The sequence below is a fragment of the Vidua chalybeata genome, chromosome 6 (genome assembly GCF_026979565.1).
Source record: "Vidua chalybeata isolate OUT-0048 chromosome 6, bVidCha1 merged haplotype, whole genome shotgun sequence".
NCBI lineage: Eukaryota > Metazoa > Chordata > Aves > Passeriformes > Viduidae > Vidua > Vidua chalybeata.
In genome coordinates this window covers 49,959,093-49,976,339 of record NC_071535.1, presented here as the reverse complement: position 1 = coordinate 49,976,339, position 17,247 = coordinate 49,959,093, and the positions used below count along the sequence as shown (strand labels likewise).

Genomic DNA, 17,247 nt, shown 5'->3' with positions numbered 1-17,247 from the left:
GAGATTCACACTGGGATCTGGAAAGACCCAGGAAAAGCAGATCCAGCTGGCCAGCCCTGCACAGCTCTCTACTAACAGACAAAATGAGGAGCTCTTCCACTCAGCCTCTTGCCTCCCTGATTAGGCAATCAGTTTCAGTTACAAATAAATACAACACACAAAGATAAAAAAATAAACTGAAATTAAACTATTCTAGATACAGCTCTGACCGGGAAAAAAAAAAAAAAAAAAATCAGCAGAACTTCCCCCAAAAGTAGAACACCAAATATGAACATCTGATGAGATTTGGGGTAACATCTTTGATGCTGACCTAAGACTTACCTGCTCAAAATAGGAAGTTATTCTACACAGTCTTGTCTGTTTCTGCCTAACATTTATAAACATTCCAAGAACTTGCAGACTGGTCTATGAAGCAGCATAATCTCCCTATGAACCATGAAAGGCTGATGTAGCTCAGTTTGTGCAGTGAATGTTTCAATTTGGGAGTCAGTTTTAGCAACATTTGCTACAACAGTATCAGCAGTAGTGGCATGGATAGGACCAGGATGGTTTCAGCCCTTTGGAGACAGGGAACACAGGAAAAATCAAAGTCCGTGTCTTGGTTGACTCCAGCCAGCCCTTTGCTTTTTCAACTTGGTATGGAAGGAGCTCCCAGAGATGACAGCAGAACACATCATAAGCAGACACTAATAAGAAGGGCAACTGCATTTGTCTATTAAAACAAGACTTCTCCAAGTCTTGAAATTCCTCAACTCAAAGACCAGTTCATTTCCATCGCAACAGAAAGGCAGAAGTCTGCCTGTTCTCCTACACCTGAGGGAAGGACTGAAGTTAGGCCACAGAGGGTTGTCACAGAACAACCATCACATCTGGTAAGTTTTCATCTGTTTCTAAACCACACTGAAAATTCACTTACACAAAGAGCAATACAGGTGCATTTTCAGCACTTGGCTTTGGAAGACTGAAAACACCTGAACAAGGTCAAATGCACTGGTGTGCCTGTTCCCCTTCCATTTGCCCTGGAACCAGGAACCCCTCCAGGTGAGCTCCATCACAGCCTCAGTGCCCACAGGTCTGGCAGTCACCACAGAGGGTGCTTCTAAACCAGGTAAAAAGGGATTCTCAACATCCTACAGGAATTCTCTGAGGCCAAGGAAACCAGATCTGTAAGTTGCCCTGTAGTTTTTTGCAACTGCTTTGCAGTTTACTCTCCCTTTCTTCCTGAAGAGGAGGCTGACAACTTGATTCCTGAAAGCACAATTTATAGGCCAGCTTCAAAGCTATAGGTCCCTCTAAGGCTCTGGTTGGGGAATTCACATCAAAGACGATGTGCACATGTTGTTCTGATGCCAGAAAGGACGGTTGGTAGAAATCTCTGTGGATTTGCTACAGTCCCCAGTACAGGGATTAAATTATGCACTGAAGCTGTCTCTGTAAACTGCAGGAGACAAAGAGAATAAATGGCATTGCAATATCTCATAATCAAAGCCTGGCACAGCTCTTTGCATCAGTCTCTTGGAAGCTGTCAGGGGATTAAGAGAAGGGACATATGTCAAGATACCCTCAACTGAAGGGACAGAGCAAAAGTTGGTTTTGTTTGCTTTTAAGCCTGTCACCTCTGCACTTTTCCAGAGAAAAATATCTTAGTGCAAGAGGTGTACAGCATCGTGATGGGAAGTGAGCTTCCTTAGTTTTTGCACAGCATTAAAGAAACACAATACTTGGTGATTTAACCCAAGTTGAGTTAATTTTGATGTGCAGGTGCAGAAGGAGCTCACACTTACAGTTTGTGCTATTACCTATCCAAACCCAGTACCATTTATGGTGGCCATATGAGGATCCAGTGGAGAAAAATTTAAAGACAAAACTGAAAAGAACTTTAGATGCTTTCTAGGAACAAAGCACAGCAACTGGCAATAGGAAAGACAATTTTCCTGCTACCAAAACACTACCCTGAAGTCACCATTAATTCTCCTTCATCCACTACTACCATCAACATCCCACTCCTTTGTTTAACTCTTTCACAAGGTATTTTTTGTACTGGGACATGAAACATTGTCGTTTCCCAGCTATTCCTTCTTACCCTCTCCACTACAATTTAGGCCAAATCCTTTCATTGAAGCATTTTGCTGCTTTCCAAGCTGATGCATTTGAACTCTTTGCATCTTTTTACTACCTCTCATTTCCCACCACCAGGCTGCTCTCCACCCTCACCTTCGGCCTCTTACAGCTTGCTTGCAGATACATCTCTGCCATGATTTTCTACAATCTCACTACTCACCTTAGATTCCTTAATCTCTTCCTTCTTTTAGTGCTTCCTTACGCTACAGCTCCTGGTAAGAGGATTCAATAAAACATCATTGTTCTTCAAGTTTACACCTGGTAACACAATTTCACCAACAGCTGCTCCAAAAAATGCTAATTCTGTTTTTTTTTTTGGAGGCTGTTTTCCACTCTTTGTAAGGCAACCAGGAGCACTGACATGTAAATAACAAGTCAACAGTGCTCAAATGTGCATATATTTTCTATATGCATTTACTTTTTACACATATTCAATACTTTCTGGTTTTATTTACTTTATAATTAGCACTTGAAGTTATTCCACCATCTCCCAGCAATTTCACAGCAGCTTTTATAATCTTGCCTCCCTCCTACATTTACCTGTAGTTTAACATTCCAAGTGTGGTTGTTGCACAAGATACCTCAACAGACTTGTATTAAAAATGCTCTTTAAAATTCCAGAGCTTTGAACTAAAAAAATTTCTCAAGAAGTTTTCATGGAAAGTTCATCGCGGTTGGTTCAATTCAGCTGCAGTTAGATGCACCTTTTCAAATAATGGAAAAAAAAATGTAAAGGGGTCAGACCCAATCAATACAGTTGTTCAAACAGAATTTCAGGCACTGTGATGTGGGGATTTTTTTGTGCTCTTTCTTTGTACTGCTTCACTATGAAGAAAGGTTGTTTTTGCTAGTAGAGCAATAAAAATCTTAGCCTTTTGAATACAGCCAAATAACCAGTGGGAATCTTAACCAGATGTGGAAAATATAGCAATTTTTTCATGTTTTTCTTGCGCATGGCTTTGTTCTTTTTATAACCACACAGTACATGGGCACACAGACACACACACAACACAAGCAAACACTTTAAAATACCCACAGACAGACATAAATCAGAGGGGTAACATCACATCCTGCTTTCTGCATCTTCTAAGTTTTGACACCAGGTAAATCTGGTCTTTCCTTCATAGAACATCCAGAAGTTAATTGCTAAGACACCTGGGAAATATGTTGTTTCCTAGTGGGGAACTGATGCTGATATAAAAGACATACACATATATTTGAAGATCTGGAAGTCAGAGGAGCAAATGGTGCAGGGGGAAAAATAATGGTGTGAAGTACCAGAATGGGTTGGGAGTGCTCTGCCTTCTCAAAACACCAACCCCACCCTCCAAAGGCTGTGAGGTACTCAAAACCACCCTGATGGGCCTTAAGAGCTTTTTGAAGTAGCAGCATACAAGTTTAGTAGCATCCTTCAGTAGCTTTTCCTTTCACACCTAAGGTACTTTCCAGAAGAGAATCTCTCAGTAGTTTCCTGAAAAACCTTTGTATCTGCTTCTGGTGGCTTTTTGTTGGTGGTGTGTTTTTTCCTTCCCAAGTGTTCCAAAACAGCCTGGATGTCTCTAAGTACTGCTTACCTGCCCAGTCCTTTAAAACAAACAGCATAATACAGATGCACAAACAGTGCTATAGCTCAGCAGGATTCCTTGCAGCGCAGCAATCACACAAACTTAAAAATAATATTGAAAATCAAGGGATGGGGGCTGTTGTGCAAGTCCAAAAAGGTGAAAGAGATGTCAATTACAACTATCAGGCTGTACTTTTATAAATGCAGCTGGGCAGTAAAAGTTTAGTAACTTCAGCTGAAGAAATTGGAAACAGCTGTATATGAGAAGAGAATTCAGCCCAAAATTTTTGCTTGGTATAACATTACAAAACACTAATTAAAAACCAGCACAATCAAAAGAACTGACACTGTTTTCTAATGAGTGAGTTCAATTAGTTCCAAACACTTCACTGTTTAATAGGCGGAGGGGAAAAAAAGTCCACTTTCTGACCAAAATTATATTGATCTGCAAGTTAACAAATTTTTTTTCTAGTTTTAATATTAGAAAGTACCCTGAAAAGAGCATGTAGGTTCAAACAAATTTTTTCTAGTTTTAATATTAGAGAGTACCCTGAAAAGAGCATGTAGATTAAAAGAAACAGAACTGAAAAAGGAAACTGACATACACCAAACACTCCATGCATAGGAAAACTAGTCATTACTATTTAAAAACTACACCCATCCTTACAAAAGATGGTCACTAAAGAACAGCATTTCACATATTCAACAAAAAAGTTTTGGAAGAAAAATTACCTTATAATTTTTTTACCAAATATGGGATTAACTACAGACATGACCAAAATCTTTCCATCAAGACTGGTTTTGTTGAAAATGTCAATGATGTAACTGTTCAGGGCAAAATCCTTCTCTTCCACACAAGCTTGACTGAGCAGATTTTGTGTGTGTGATCAAATGAAAGAGAATGAACATCTGTCCCATGCTGCAGAGCAGCACTGCCTGTGCTCCTTCCCCTTCATTGCTTTGTTGTGCCCCACAAAAACAGGATGAGCACATCCTAAAGCAGCTCAGCCCCCGATTTCTGCCACTCACATTCCAAAGCCAAGGACTCACAGGCTCAAACATTCACCCTCGAGTTTGTGCAGTCAACACTAAGCCACAGAAACACTTTTAATTGTTTTTTTCCAGAAGAATTCAGCATCTCCAGTGCTCTCCAGCAACTTGGGTGTCTTTTGAGGGAATTGCTGGAAAGTCAAACGCTGCCAGTGAGCTGCAGCTTTGCCAGTGCCCACACCTTCCCCTCAGCCAACACCTCACTCTTGCTATTCAAGAATAAAGACAGATTTCATCAATGCTTAGAAAACATTACTAAAAACAAAACAAAACAAAAAAATCAATTAATAATAATAATCATCATCAAAATGTAGAATTGGTGTAGAGAGAGCCTGATTCAAATCCAGTAAAATAAGTGCAAAACTGGGGAACTTCAATGGGACTTGAACCAAAGAAGAGTAAAATGTGATAAAAGCACAGATGACTCCGGATTTCCAACTTGTTGGACACTGATAAGAGAGCAGACAAGACAGAGACAATAGGAAGCATTTATGTTAATATTTTAATCTGTACACATACCATTTTCCAAACGGTTACATTTTATTTAAATTAATGTTTTCTTTCAAAATATTCATTTATGCTTTCAAAACTTTTTTATAAAGGCAAAAATAAATCATTGTTTTGGCAAAAGGTTTTGAAGTTGATACTGGCAGTATTGAGGTATAATAGATTGCATTAGCTAAATATATACTTTTAAGAATATTTATGAGTATAGTGTTAATATATGATGATTTGTCTTAAAGTCTGAAACATAAAGGTCAATTCCAAGGGGTTTTTAGCTGCTACGTGGATACAGGGAATAAACAAGTTAGTGGTTTCACAAAATACTGCAGAAGTATTTCTCATCCAGAGCTGAATTCAGCTACTAATTACATAACATTGGGAAGTTTTTGCATGTCTTGCATTCGATGCATACACAGGGTTTTTTAAAGTTGCAGCAATACATTTAATCTTATTTTCTTCTTATTTTAACCAGCTCACCCATTGCTCTATGCAGAAGTACAGCACAGAATTTCAAAGTTTGGCAATGATAAGCACCAGGTGAACATACACAGGAAATTAGCAGGTGCCACATTCCACTTGCTTTGCTGTTTCTAGCATAAATACTAGACAGTACATCATATTGTAATGTCTATTTAAAAAAAAATCAGAAGAAAAATATGTATTTACTAGCCAAATGACACATTGTAATTGTTTATTGCTTACTTCTCATATTTTAATTAAAAATCATCTTCTTTCACATCTCAACTTCAAAAAAAAATTTGTTAGCTGTTTGTTAGCACTACTTTCAAGGGCAACCTAGCAAACTGTGGATTGATACCAGCAAGGTAATAATCTGGCATCAAAAAAAAAGGGAGTTAAAACTGGCTTTTTTTATGGCTTTCTTGGGAAATTTCAGCTACAGTGGTTACTAATATTTAGAAATTCAAGCTAACAGTTCTTGCAATGGATTATTTAATGGGCAAAAGGGTGGGTGATTAACTCTACAAAAATATTCAATCTGACACACCCTTTCACCAAACCTGTCACGCATGTTAGCTCTATCCATACCCTGTGAATGTGCTTCTAGGTTTACTCAAATTTGCAGGGTTTTTTTCACAAAATTTTATGATGTGCATCTGAGCCTGAGGGGGAAGTAACAGCGTCTTTTAGTATCTATGCAAGAAGTGTCTTTTAAAATGAATTCAGCCCTTGATTAAAAAAAAAAATCTAAAATACATAGTTCTAAAAATACATTGTCAGTATTTTACAGAGTTTATTAAAAGTGCCGTTTATTCATATAAAAAGTGTGAACTAAACTGAAGTAAATAAAAAAATTATCTGCAGTTCTCTTCATTTTCATAGAAAATCCCCCTATTATTCTCTGAATGTCTTTCCAGAAGAAGGTGTCACCATCCAACGAGTACAAACCATCCACAGAAACCTGGAAAAGAATCTCCTCTGTCTTCTACGCGATGTCAGAAAGTGGGATTTTCCTCCAGTCTCACGTCAGTGCTCACTTACTGCTTTGGCTGGTGTGAAGGAAAATAAAACATGGTTAAATACTGAAGGGAGTCAACCAGTGCCAAGCAGTAACAAATTGCTGGGAAGTTTTCCTTTTTTAAGCCTTTTGTAGTTTGACAGAAGGAACAATTCATACAGACACGTTAAGCCAACAATTATCTCATAATGCCACTGATGCTCAAGCTCCTGTGTCCCCAGCACATCACAGCTACTTTCTTTTTCTGAAGAAAACGTAGCTTTATATAAATATATATCTGTAACTGTATATCTATGTGTATATATTTGTACAGACATGTGCTAGACATGTTTTTAAGTCAGTCTGCAACCACAGAGTGGTTGGGGTAGGAAGAGACCTCTGAAGGTCAGCCCCAGGCCCCTGCTCAAGTCTCTGGCACTGCATAATTATTTGAGTTACTCAAGCAACACTCTTTACTACTTCATCTCTGCTTTATCTTCGTGTTCAATTTCAGGCAATAAAATTAAGCCAAAGAAAATCAGAAAGGTAAGAATAATATAAAAGGAAAATATGGATGCATAGCAAGTGTCTTAACTAGGGGCACACTCAGCACTTGCATACAATATTTACACCTTTTACTACTTCCAATTTCAAACAGGGAAATCTCTGCAAATCCTACTGAGAAGAGATACAAATAGAGATGTTTCTTTGTAAGGACAACAAAATTATCACAATTTCAATACTTGAAGTGGCAATATAACCTAATCAGAGAGAAACCCAGTCTTCTATTAACATGATCCAATGAAAGGCAGGATCAAAGTCAAACACAACACTGCAGAATTAGTTACAAAGGGCCAAATTTTCAGCTCACCTCAGCTAAGACTTCGATGCCAGCTCATATGTAGGATAGCAGCCCACAAAGGAAGCCCCTGCTTGTACAAGGGTGCACTTTGGATTCTCTCTTTGTACACCCTGAGCAGCCACCAGAGTACAGAAGGCTGCTGAAAACCTGGCCCCCTGTTACCCAGAGCACAGATGTCTCCTCCCTTCACCACAGTAGGACTGAGGAAGCACCTCACCTGCAGAGCGACAGCACTTAACCAAACACTTCACCAGCCCACGTGTTAGCTCATTAGAAGCAATGTTTACAAGGACAAAAGGTTCCTGAAAAGGTAGCTGCATGCTTTCATTCGGATGGAATCTCGGTTTAGTAAAGAAGTTAAAATGTAGCAAGCCACAGCACAGGCTCGATGGCAAACCAGACACACTAAGAGCAGTTAGTTCTTACTTGGAAGGTGTTTAAACAAATGTGTAGTGAAATCCATTGCTTAAGGGGGAGTGAGGTGGCTGTGGTACAGAAGGTGAGGGTGCTTTGGGTGGATAGGTCAACTGCTGAGCTAGAAGGGATCACACAGAGGAATTAGGCTGCACAATCAAACATTCACATCATAAATGGAGTCACCTGAATTTTCTACCACCTGATTAGCAATGAATGAGGTGCTACACTGTTTTAGTCACATGGAACACAAGGTAAACAACATTTCTACCTGCTGCTTTTTTCTACTCCTTGCATCAATTAAACAAATAAAGATTCCTATTTGCATGAGAATATGGACAACCAATCTTAAGATGAAATTTCACCGGAACATTATGAAGGCACACAACACTGACATACTCTCATCAGCCCTGCTTTTAAAGCTTTTGAAGCTCTGGACCAGCACCTATATTTTCTAACTCGATTTCCAGACTTCACTGAGGCTGTACAGGTTTTCAACATTTCCTTTGTTATATGCCAGTGAACAGAAACCGAAATAATATATAGAAAAATAATGTTTACAAAATTACACATACATATAACATTTTGCTTAGTGCAGTGGATGATACAGTAAATACATTTTCACAACTCAGCTTGAAAATACAGGATAAAGAATACAATGATTAAAACTATCCTTGTTTATAAACCAGAGTAATGGTATAGTATTAGAGGACAATAATCATAAAATTGAAGAAATTGAAGAAATTGAAACTCGATCTAAAATTCTGCTTTCACGTTTTGGAGGGCCAAAGCACACAACATAGGAAAAGACTTCTTAACACTCTTGTACTTGACTTTAATCTTCCAGATTCTTGGCATGATTTCCACTCAAAAGGTTGATTTTTTATTAGGAAAAGAGGAAACTCTAAAATGCTAAGATTAGATAAATGTACAACTTATCTTAAAAGATCTATATTAGCATAATATTCTAACATAATTGCTCACTCTTGAAAAATGGACGAAGTTAAGCTTCACAGTCTTTTTCATAAACAAGTCTTTGTAAAACAATCTACATAATTAGTTTCGGATTTTCAGATGTGGTCAGCTGCATCACCAAGGAGCAAACAATAACCCATACTTTCAAAAATCAAAGTACAAAAATAAGAACGTGAAGGAATCTGTAATATGAGACTAAATGAGAATGTAAAATCAGCTGTGCAAAGTATCAAATGCTTTTCTTTTTAATTACCTTAGTTCATCAGAAAATAGGCCATAACTAAAAAATATAAATTATTTTCTGGTTTGTAGATTTTCTATTAAAGCCAAATCACTCTGGTTTGGTGGTGTTTTTTTTTTTTTGTTTTTTTTTTTTTTTTTTTTTTTCTTTTTTTTTTGAGAATACCATGGAAGGTGTTTACTTTTAAAGGAGTAAGAAATAATTGAAATCAAAGCAAGACATGTTTCAAGAAGTGAGTTTTTGAGATACAAATGTGGCAACAAAAGCTGTGCACAAACATACAAGTTTGGAATTCCTTAAAAACTTTAGTCTTTGGCTACTGTGTTAGGGGTTTCTTTAAGTGTCTGAAAGACAAAGGAGGCAGCTGCTCTGCTTCGCAAAGAAAATTAAACCAAAACTTATCTCACAACTGACTGCATATTTTTTGAAGCAGCATTTAAACATTTCAGAGCCAATACACACTTTAATACCCTCTTTGAGGAAAACTCAAGAATTAAGATTTTTGTGGTTACATATATCTAAAAAAATTAAAATATATAAATAAAAAAACTTATAGTAATGAAATGTATACTAAATTCACTACACAACATTAAAAAAAAAATCAAACCTATTTCAGTACTGTAGAGTTACTACAAGTTATGGCACACCCCGTAGAGTTACGACAAGTTATGGCACACCCAGAAGTAACTTAATTGGCCCCAAGAAGACCTCTGAGTAGGGCAGGCACTCTGCTCTTGTTGTAGTGACACAGAAGAATAGTATCAGGTGCTGGCTGTGTTCATCTGGGCTGATCTTAGCCCAGATGTGTGACCTTTTCCCAGCAGAAGCTAGAACTCAAGTGGCAAAATGCTCCACTGGCTCATACCTAATGAAAAACATTCCCATTCCATAACCAAAGGAAGCTGTTACAAGGTTCTGGTCACTAGAACTGGGACCAAAGTGCATGTGGAAAAGCCCTGTTGATACACCAATGGCCTGAAGGGCCACAAGGTTACACCTGAACTGGTCCCATGATTTTACAATTCTGTTTTTTTGTTTGTTTGGTTTAGCTTTATAACGTCTGGTCTCCTCAGTCAGTTAAATTACCCACAGAAACTCTCTGAAGTCTCAAGATTCCTATCTTGGAAATGTATTCCATCCCCTCAAATGCCATTGCCCTCAGGTTCAGCTGGCACTGCACCCCTGAGTGTACAGCCACATTCAATCAACACTCTCACTGCAGATGCACGTTACGCATCCCGATGCTGGAATAATCTGTCTTTAATGGGAAGGTCTCAAGGGCTGCTGTGGCAAGAGCCATAAGTTTAAACTGACAACTTTGGATGAGAAATGTGCGTATTTTTTCTCCATCATAGTCAAAGTTTCCATTATTTCCATTCTCCACTGGAACAGTGAATGGTGCCAGTTATAAATGGCCAGTCAGACACTTGGGGAAATCGCTGCTGCATGGATTACTGTGTGATACAAATCTCTTGACATTTCTTACTTATTTCAACTATAAAGCAATCAAGAGTGAAATTATCATTTTTTTAGCAACATATTGCAAAGGATCCATTAATTTCCAGGCATCAAGCAGAATTCCTGCACAGCTGTCTTGCTCTGACCTCTCATCCTGGTCACCAGACATGCCCATCCCCATTTTACAAGGTCTTTTTCAGCCTGTTGTCACACAGCTCAAGCTGCAAATGATTCTAGCCTCATCTCCATCACTGGACCAGGGGATATTTCTCTTTAAAAAAAAAATTTAAATCCTCTTTCCTTGATTTTTTTGAAGTCACAGATCAATTTACTTTCAAAAAATGAACATAGAAATATTTGATTTAATATAATTATAGAGAATTAAAATGCTAATTTTTTTAGCACTATTAGTTAGAACAATTTTCCAAGTTCTGAACTTACTGATCATAGTATTTTGCCTCCTTTACCCTGTCTACTGGAGGCCAAATACTCAATGTAAATCATTAGCCCCTCTCCATTTGTTACCTACACACACTTTTCACTATTTTGAATATGAATGACTAAAACTTTCTCTTATGCCAGGAGTTCAGCAACAGCCCCACACAACTTGAGAAGCTGGAAAGGAATAGCTGTTATTTGTAAATAACTAAGCATTACCTGCTACCTCCTTGCTCCTCTGAGAGGCTTCAGAAGCCAGAGCATATGAAATGGTAATGATGCGCTCCTGCTCCTGCAGCTGTGAATCTAAATCAATCGAGTTGTGTTTGTCCTGGGCAACAGTAGGCTGCAGATTGTGCATACTGGGGGGGAGAGTGAAAAACAACATTAACATTTGCAAACATAAAGAATCCACCATGCAGATAAGAACGAGCTTGGATTCAGACAGCAGTTTTCAGATCTCATCTATCAAGCTCCATATTTTATTGCAGCTCTTTAAAACAGGGTTGGTGCGGTATGCAAATGCCTACAGCACACAAGGAAAAATGACACAGCCACTACACATTCAGTCACAATTCTTGCATAACCTTAAGAACATCTGGAAGCCCTTTTTTAGAAATATGTTTAATGTGCTGAAATGAAAGCACTACAGAAGTGCTATTTATTTGAAGTTGTTAGGAAAATTCCTTGCTCATGCTCAGAGGAAAAGGAAAAACCTGGTGGTCCTCAGGTTATACCCCTTCCAAAGAGAGAGCAGGTACCTGACGTATCAAATTCTGGAAATTGAATGTTTCAGCTGACTCTGTTAGCTGTAAATAGCCAAAAGTGTTGTTTCACAACTCCATCTCTCTGGCCACAACAAACTTACTCTCATGCTGACTTCTCTTCTGCTTTTTGCCAGCTTTGTGCCTTTCCTTCCTCCTCACTCTCATCTACAAGTTGTTTGTTAAGGACTTACTACTGTTTTAGGACTCTCTAAACAAGAAAATGGACATATACAAAATTCATCAGTATGTCTTCTACCTTGTTTTAAAAAGCAATTCTACGTATGCCATATAAATTCTGAGTGCATTTTCTCAAAGCTACAAGTTGCATTCAGGAAACAGAAATAAAGGCTGTTGTATGATGTTAGTTCTCAATGTTTAACATGAGCCCCTGTGTAAGATTTGGAAAAAACCCTAAAACCTAACCTTGATTTAGTAAGAATATTCTTTATCTTTTCTGCTTTACGCTGCCTTGCCGCCAGTTCTTCTGTAGAAAGAGGCTCCTCTGGCTCCAGTTCAACATAACGTTCTGGAATTACAACCTTCTCAGGTTTTGACAACTGTAGAAAGAAAGAAAGAAAGAAAGCATCGAGTTTTCAATAACAAAGACTTAAAAGAAATGGAGATAAATCCTCCTCAATGGGAGAACACAGTGAAAAAAGAATAAAGCATGGATTTTCACAGTCAGTACATGTACCTAACATTAAACACTTCTTCTGTATATATAGCTGATGCCCTTTCAACAGTGTTCCCTCTGATTCTTTTTACTTCAGAAGATAGATTGAACAAATATTTAAAGGGATTACAGAAGAAATCAGAATCAACAGAAAACCCTTCTTCAGCTCAGGCTTAGAGCCCAAAATAGGACACTGCCTAAAGCTCTTACAGTAGAAAGAAGCAACCACTCAGAGATTGATTGGACAACCTGAGATATCAGTGTCATGATATTTGTGTCATGCCAGCCAGAACTTCCTACATCTGAAAGGAAAGATCCCTGAAAGTTTTAACCCAGGGTGTCATTCTTTTGAGACTGGATAATCTTCTGTGAGCAGCAGAGGGGGAAAAAGACAAACAAAAACATACTACACTGTGTGATTGCAAAAACACATTGCATAAATTAATTCTGTAGACTGCAAATTTTAATATGACTGCACAAAAGCTAGAAACAATTTTTTTTGCTAGGGTAAATTACTTTGTGGGAACTTTTCACTCCTCCCAATGAAAATAAAATTTACAAACTTTGAAAATCAATTCTTATAGTACAGAACAGACTGCTTTTGAAAACAAAAATAGTGGATGTGTGAATAAATGGAAATCAAATAAAGGAGAACTATTTTTTTTTCTTCTTCCTATTGGAATTTTGTTAAAACACGCATGAGGCAATGAGTTTTTAAAATTTAAAGTTTCCAATGAAAATAATCCTTAATTTTTTCACCACTCACCTCGGTTCACACTAATTCAATGGATTATATAAAGTGGCCTGACCTAACCCCCAGTGCTTAGACTGAGTAATTCACAGAAAATCTCATGCCAGGAGCACACACTGGCACGCTCAACCATATTAAAATCGCAGCCTCAAGTTTTTAGACTTCCTTCTCAGGAAATGCAAAGCCAATGCTTTCTGAAAAATCCTAATTTTTCCACTACACTTCCCTAGTGTTGAATCCAGCTCCTCTCTGGAGGTCTAGATATAGACATATATACACTTTTTCTTTTAATGTGTATCTCTATCTCCATACAGTACCTAACCCACATTAGCTCATCCTGTCACTTTCAGAATAACAAACCCATTAATCATCGTAACAGTAGATGGATTTCCTCAAAGATAGAACTGAGTACGTTTCCTTCTGAGGCACAGAGGGAAGTGCACACAGAAGTGCCTGCCAGGTGAAGGGAATGGCCACAAGAAATGGAGAAGGACAACAAGGCCAGGTTGGATGGAGCTCTGGTTCAGTGGAAGGTGTCCCTGCCCCTGGCAGGAGGCTGGAATTAGATCATCTTTAAGATCCCTTCCAACATAAATGTATGATTCTAACCTGGGCAAACTGAGAAAGAAGCATTACACTCAGAGCTTCAGACCTACTTCAGTTACTCTGAAGCAGGACAGAAATGCCTATGAGCAAAAATGTCTTCTATTCAAGGCTTAAAGGAACTACAAAGTGATTCCCACAGCCCCGGAGGTCTCCTGGAAAAGAAAAATTAATAGCAGAGTGTAACAAGGAAAGGCAGAAGAACGTAAGTTATTTTCTGTTTCTGAAGTTTACAGAAGCACTGTATTTTCTGTAAAATTATACAAAGATTAATTGAAAGATAAATTCATTCATAGAATTCAACAGATAACTCACAGAGTAAAATACATTTACAAATATCTCTGCAAAATGATACTCTGCCAACAGCTTTCAGAAGAGTACAGGTGCTTACTAGTCTAATTATCATGAATAGTTTTACTTGTTTGCCATCTCCCATGGCATTTAACACAGCACAAGGTACCCCCTGAAACCTTTCCACTTGCTGTGTTCTCTCCTTCCCACCAGATGGCTCAATCGCATTTCAAACTGACATTTCCTCCGTTACTGGAGCTGAGCAAAGACCTCAGTGGTGGGCCCAGGACCACCAAGTCACTCTAAAAGCTGACAGAAATATGTTTTCTGTTCAAGCCCAAATAAACCTTCTCTATCATCATTTGCCAGTCAGCATGAAAAGCAGTAACGTAGCTTTGGGGAACGAATTTGTCCTTCATTCCTGCTTCTCATTTTTAAATACTCAGTATGTTGTCTTCTCGTCTTTTTTTTTTCCCAATTTACAGAACTTTCTCTAACTTAATCATTCTGCCCTTTATAAAGCCTGAGATATACATTTAAAAGAGCAGAGCCAACTTTTCAATTTCTTCTTTCTGCTAAAACACAGTATGAACACAAATCTTACAAAGGTGCCAGGTCATAAATTTTCAGTGCCCAAAAGACTCCTTTTAGTTCCAGCTAAGTTTCAAAAGAAAAGATGAGAATTCACTGCCTAAATCTTAGAAAGGTTAATGTTTTGGGACAGAGAATAGGAGGCAAAAGATTGTGAGTGTTACCTCTCTGCTGATATCTAAATCATAGTCTTGAGGCTCCAGGTCTGTCTCTGTCACTGCAACTGGCTGAACTTTTAACCATTCATTTTCATCCTTGTCTTCTCCACAAATTGCCCTCTCAAGTAACTGCAAATCAAATTCTTGCTCTCGTTTCCACTGGTAATAGATACAAAACAATTAACAGCATTCAACCAAACTGTCAAACTCACCACACAGCAACGTACATTACTACTGCAGCAAAAGCTACACTGCTGAAAGAATCAGCGGGGCAAACCCCTGAAGCGACAACAGAAAGAAAACTGCATTTCATGGTACATAAGAGTGGGAGTTTTGATCTCTAGCTGCGCTGTGAGGAATTCAGAGTATTCTTTAATTTTATGTGTTCAACAGTATTAGAGTCTAAGAAATTTATTAATCCCAATTTTACATTTGCTAATTAACATGGAATCAGATACACAAGGAACAACACCTTTGGAATCACAGGTGTCGCTACCAGTGAGCTTACAGGCTGGCAGAGTAGTCCTTGGCATTGTAAAGAGTCAGTGCTGTGTGGCTCTGGATGGCTACACAGAAAGGCTATTTACAGTGCAAGTCGAGAATCACAACTTGAAAATTTTATGTATCTTTTTAGAATAATATCTACTGTTAAAGTTGATAATATATTGTGTATTAGCGTTAACTTGTCTTGAATTTAAAAAAAAAATTGACTTTTAAGCTCTTCAGACTTTATTAAAAGCAGAGTCTAGCTACGTGCAGAAGTCTTCCACACAGTCTTTAAAATGTAAATATTTAGCAATATAAATCAGAACTATTACATATTTATTGATATTTAAATGAAGCATATTTAAACTAAGCTGCATAATATAGAATACCCAAAGTCACTGCACAATAGTCCCTACACAGCTACACACAATACAGTTACATATAAACTCACAATTAAGGACACTACCAATACCTTTTCGTTCAAAAAGTAAAGTTCAGTTGTAGCATCATTCCATCCAGTAGATCTGAACAACTTTACCATACATGAGATTAAAAGCAGGGACAAAAACAACAACAAAATTATCTCCTCAAGGTTTTGAGGGAATCAACAGGAGAACGGGCCACTTTTATGTTTCTTAAAAATATCTCCAGTATTTCTGGTACAAATCTTTGGCTTGTTTTGGATGAAGTTTGAACTCCACATGAAGTCCTTAGACTTCATTAGGTCCCTAATGAATTGAATTGAATCTAATTGAAACCTATTCATGCACAAGCTCTCAGTATTCACTCAGAAGAGAACTATCTTCCATGTATATTAAAAAGTTAAGTAGGTAAGAGGCAATTGTATCTCAAAAATTAATACATTTCAGAATTCAACAGAGAAAAGAAGATTTTCTCATATGAGTACTCCAAACTCATCCTTCTACTCAAATTCAAACCAGGCCTGATTGAGATAGTATATTTTAAATACACATTATCATTTTCAAGTTGTTGTTATGTAATAGGTAAGAAAAACATCAAACCATTCTTATGAAGCAGTACTTTTATTGGCTTTGATGTTGCAACTTTTACATTAAAAAGACATTGTATATAACAAATGACTTCATGTACTGTGATCAATACTTAAAATGTCATCCTACACTTGGGAGCTGACCAATTAAAAATTAGAATTACACATACAATGTATGTTTAAAGCAAATGTTACACACTGAGCAGCACTTCAATTATACATTTAACTGTTTGCCATTGTGGCTGCTAAATAATTGTAATGCTGTAAGTAATTGTGCTATCAAACATGCTTTTGCATATCAAAGCCCCATAGGTACAAGAGATGACCTCTACAAAACACTACTAGGGCTGAAAAACTCTATTTTAATTCTTTACATCAAGAAAAAGACCAAGATGGCACCCAAATTTATAAATAAATAGTTTGCCACAAATGTTAATAACAAGTGTTATGAAAGCACTTCAATTCAACTTGTGTATATAATGTGAGTCAGAAAACATAAGAAGCTCAGATTTATTTCTTCCAATTAAAGTATGAAAGAAACAGTGTAACAACTATACTACTACAATTCCCAAACATTATGCACTGTTTTTAAAAAAATGTGTGATTGCAAAACAGAAGACAAAACAGATGAATATCTCCAAGCAGTGCAGTTGTATTTACTGGGAAAGTAAATACAAATAACTGGCTGCAAATTAGTGCTACAGAACAGTGGGAATGAAAAGCTGATTATAAAGGTTTTTCAATGCCAGCAATTGACACACATGTACTAAATGCAATTAAGCCTGGTAAAAATTGAGTAGTCCAGTTAGAAATTTTAAAGTAGCTACAAAATTCT

At 37.5% G+C, this 17,247-nt stretch overlaps 1 protein-coding gene across 1 annotated transcript in view; it reads right to left on the bottom strand.

The window, feature by feature from the left end:
- Positions 1-5,223: 5,223 nt before the first annotated feature.
- The window catches only part of PLEKHA7 (pleckstrin homology domain containing A7), a 146,838-nt gene continuing 134,814 nt past the window's right edge, over positions 5,224-17,247 (bottom strand). The window contains exons 24-28 of the mRNA XM_053945841.1: positions 14,924-15,076; positions 12,274-12,407; positions 11,303-11,445; positions 7,984-8,092; positions 5,224-6,747 (exon numbers count right to left, since the gene is read on the bottom strand). Of these exons, the coding sequence (XP_053801816.1) occupies positions 7,995-8,092; positions 11,303-11,445; positions 12,274-12,407; positions 14,924-15,076 (528 nt within the window). The 3' untranslated portion in view covers positions 5,224-6,747; positions 7,984-7,994. The remainder of the gene's footprint in view (positions 6,748-7,983; positions 8,093-11,302; positions 11,446-12,273; positions 12,408-14,923; positions 15,077-17,247) is intronic.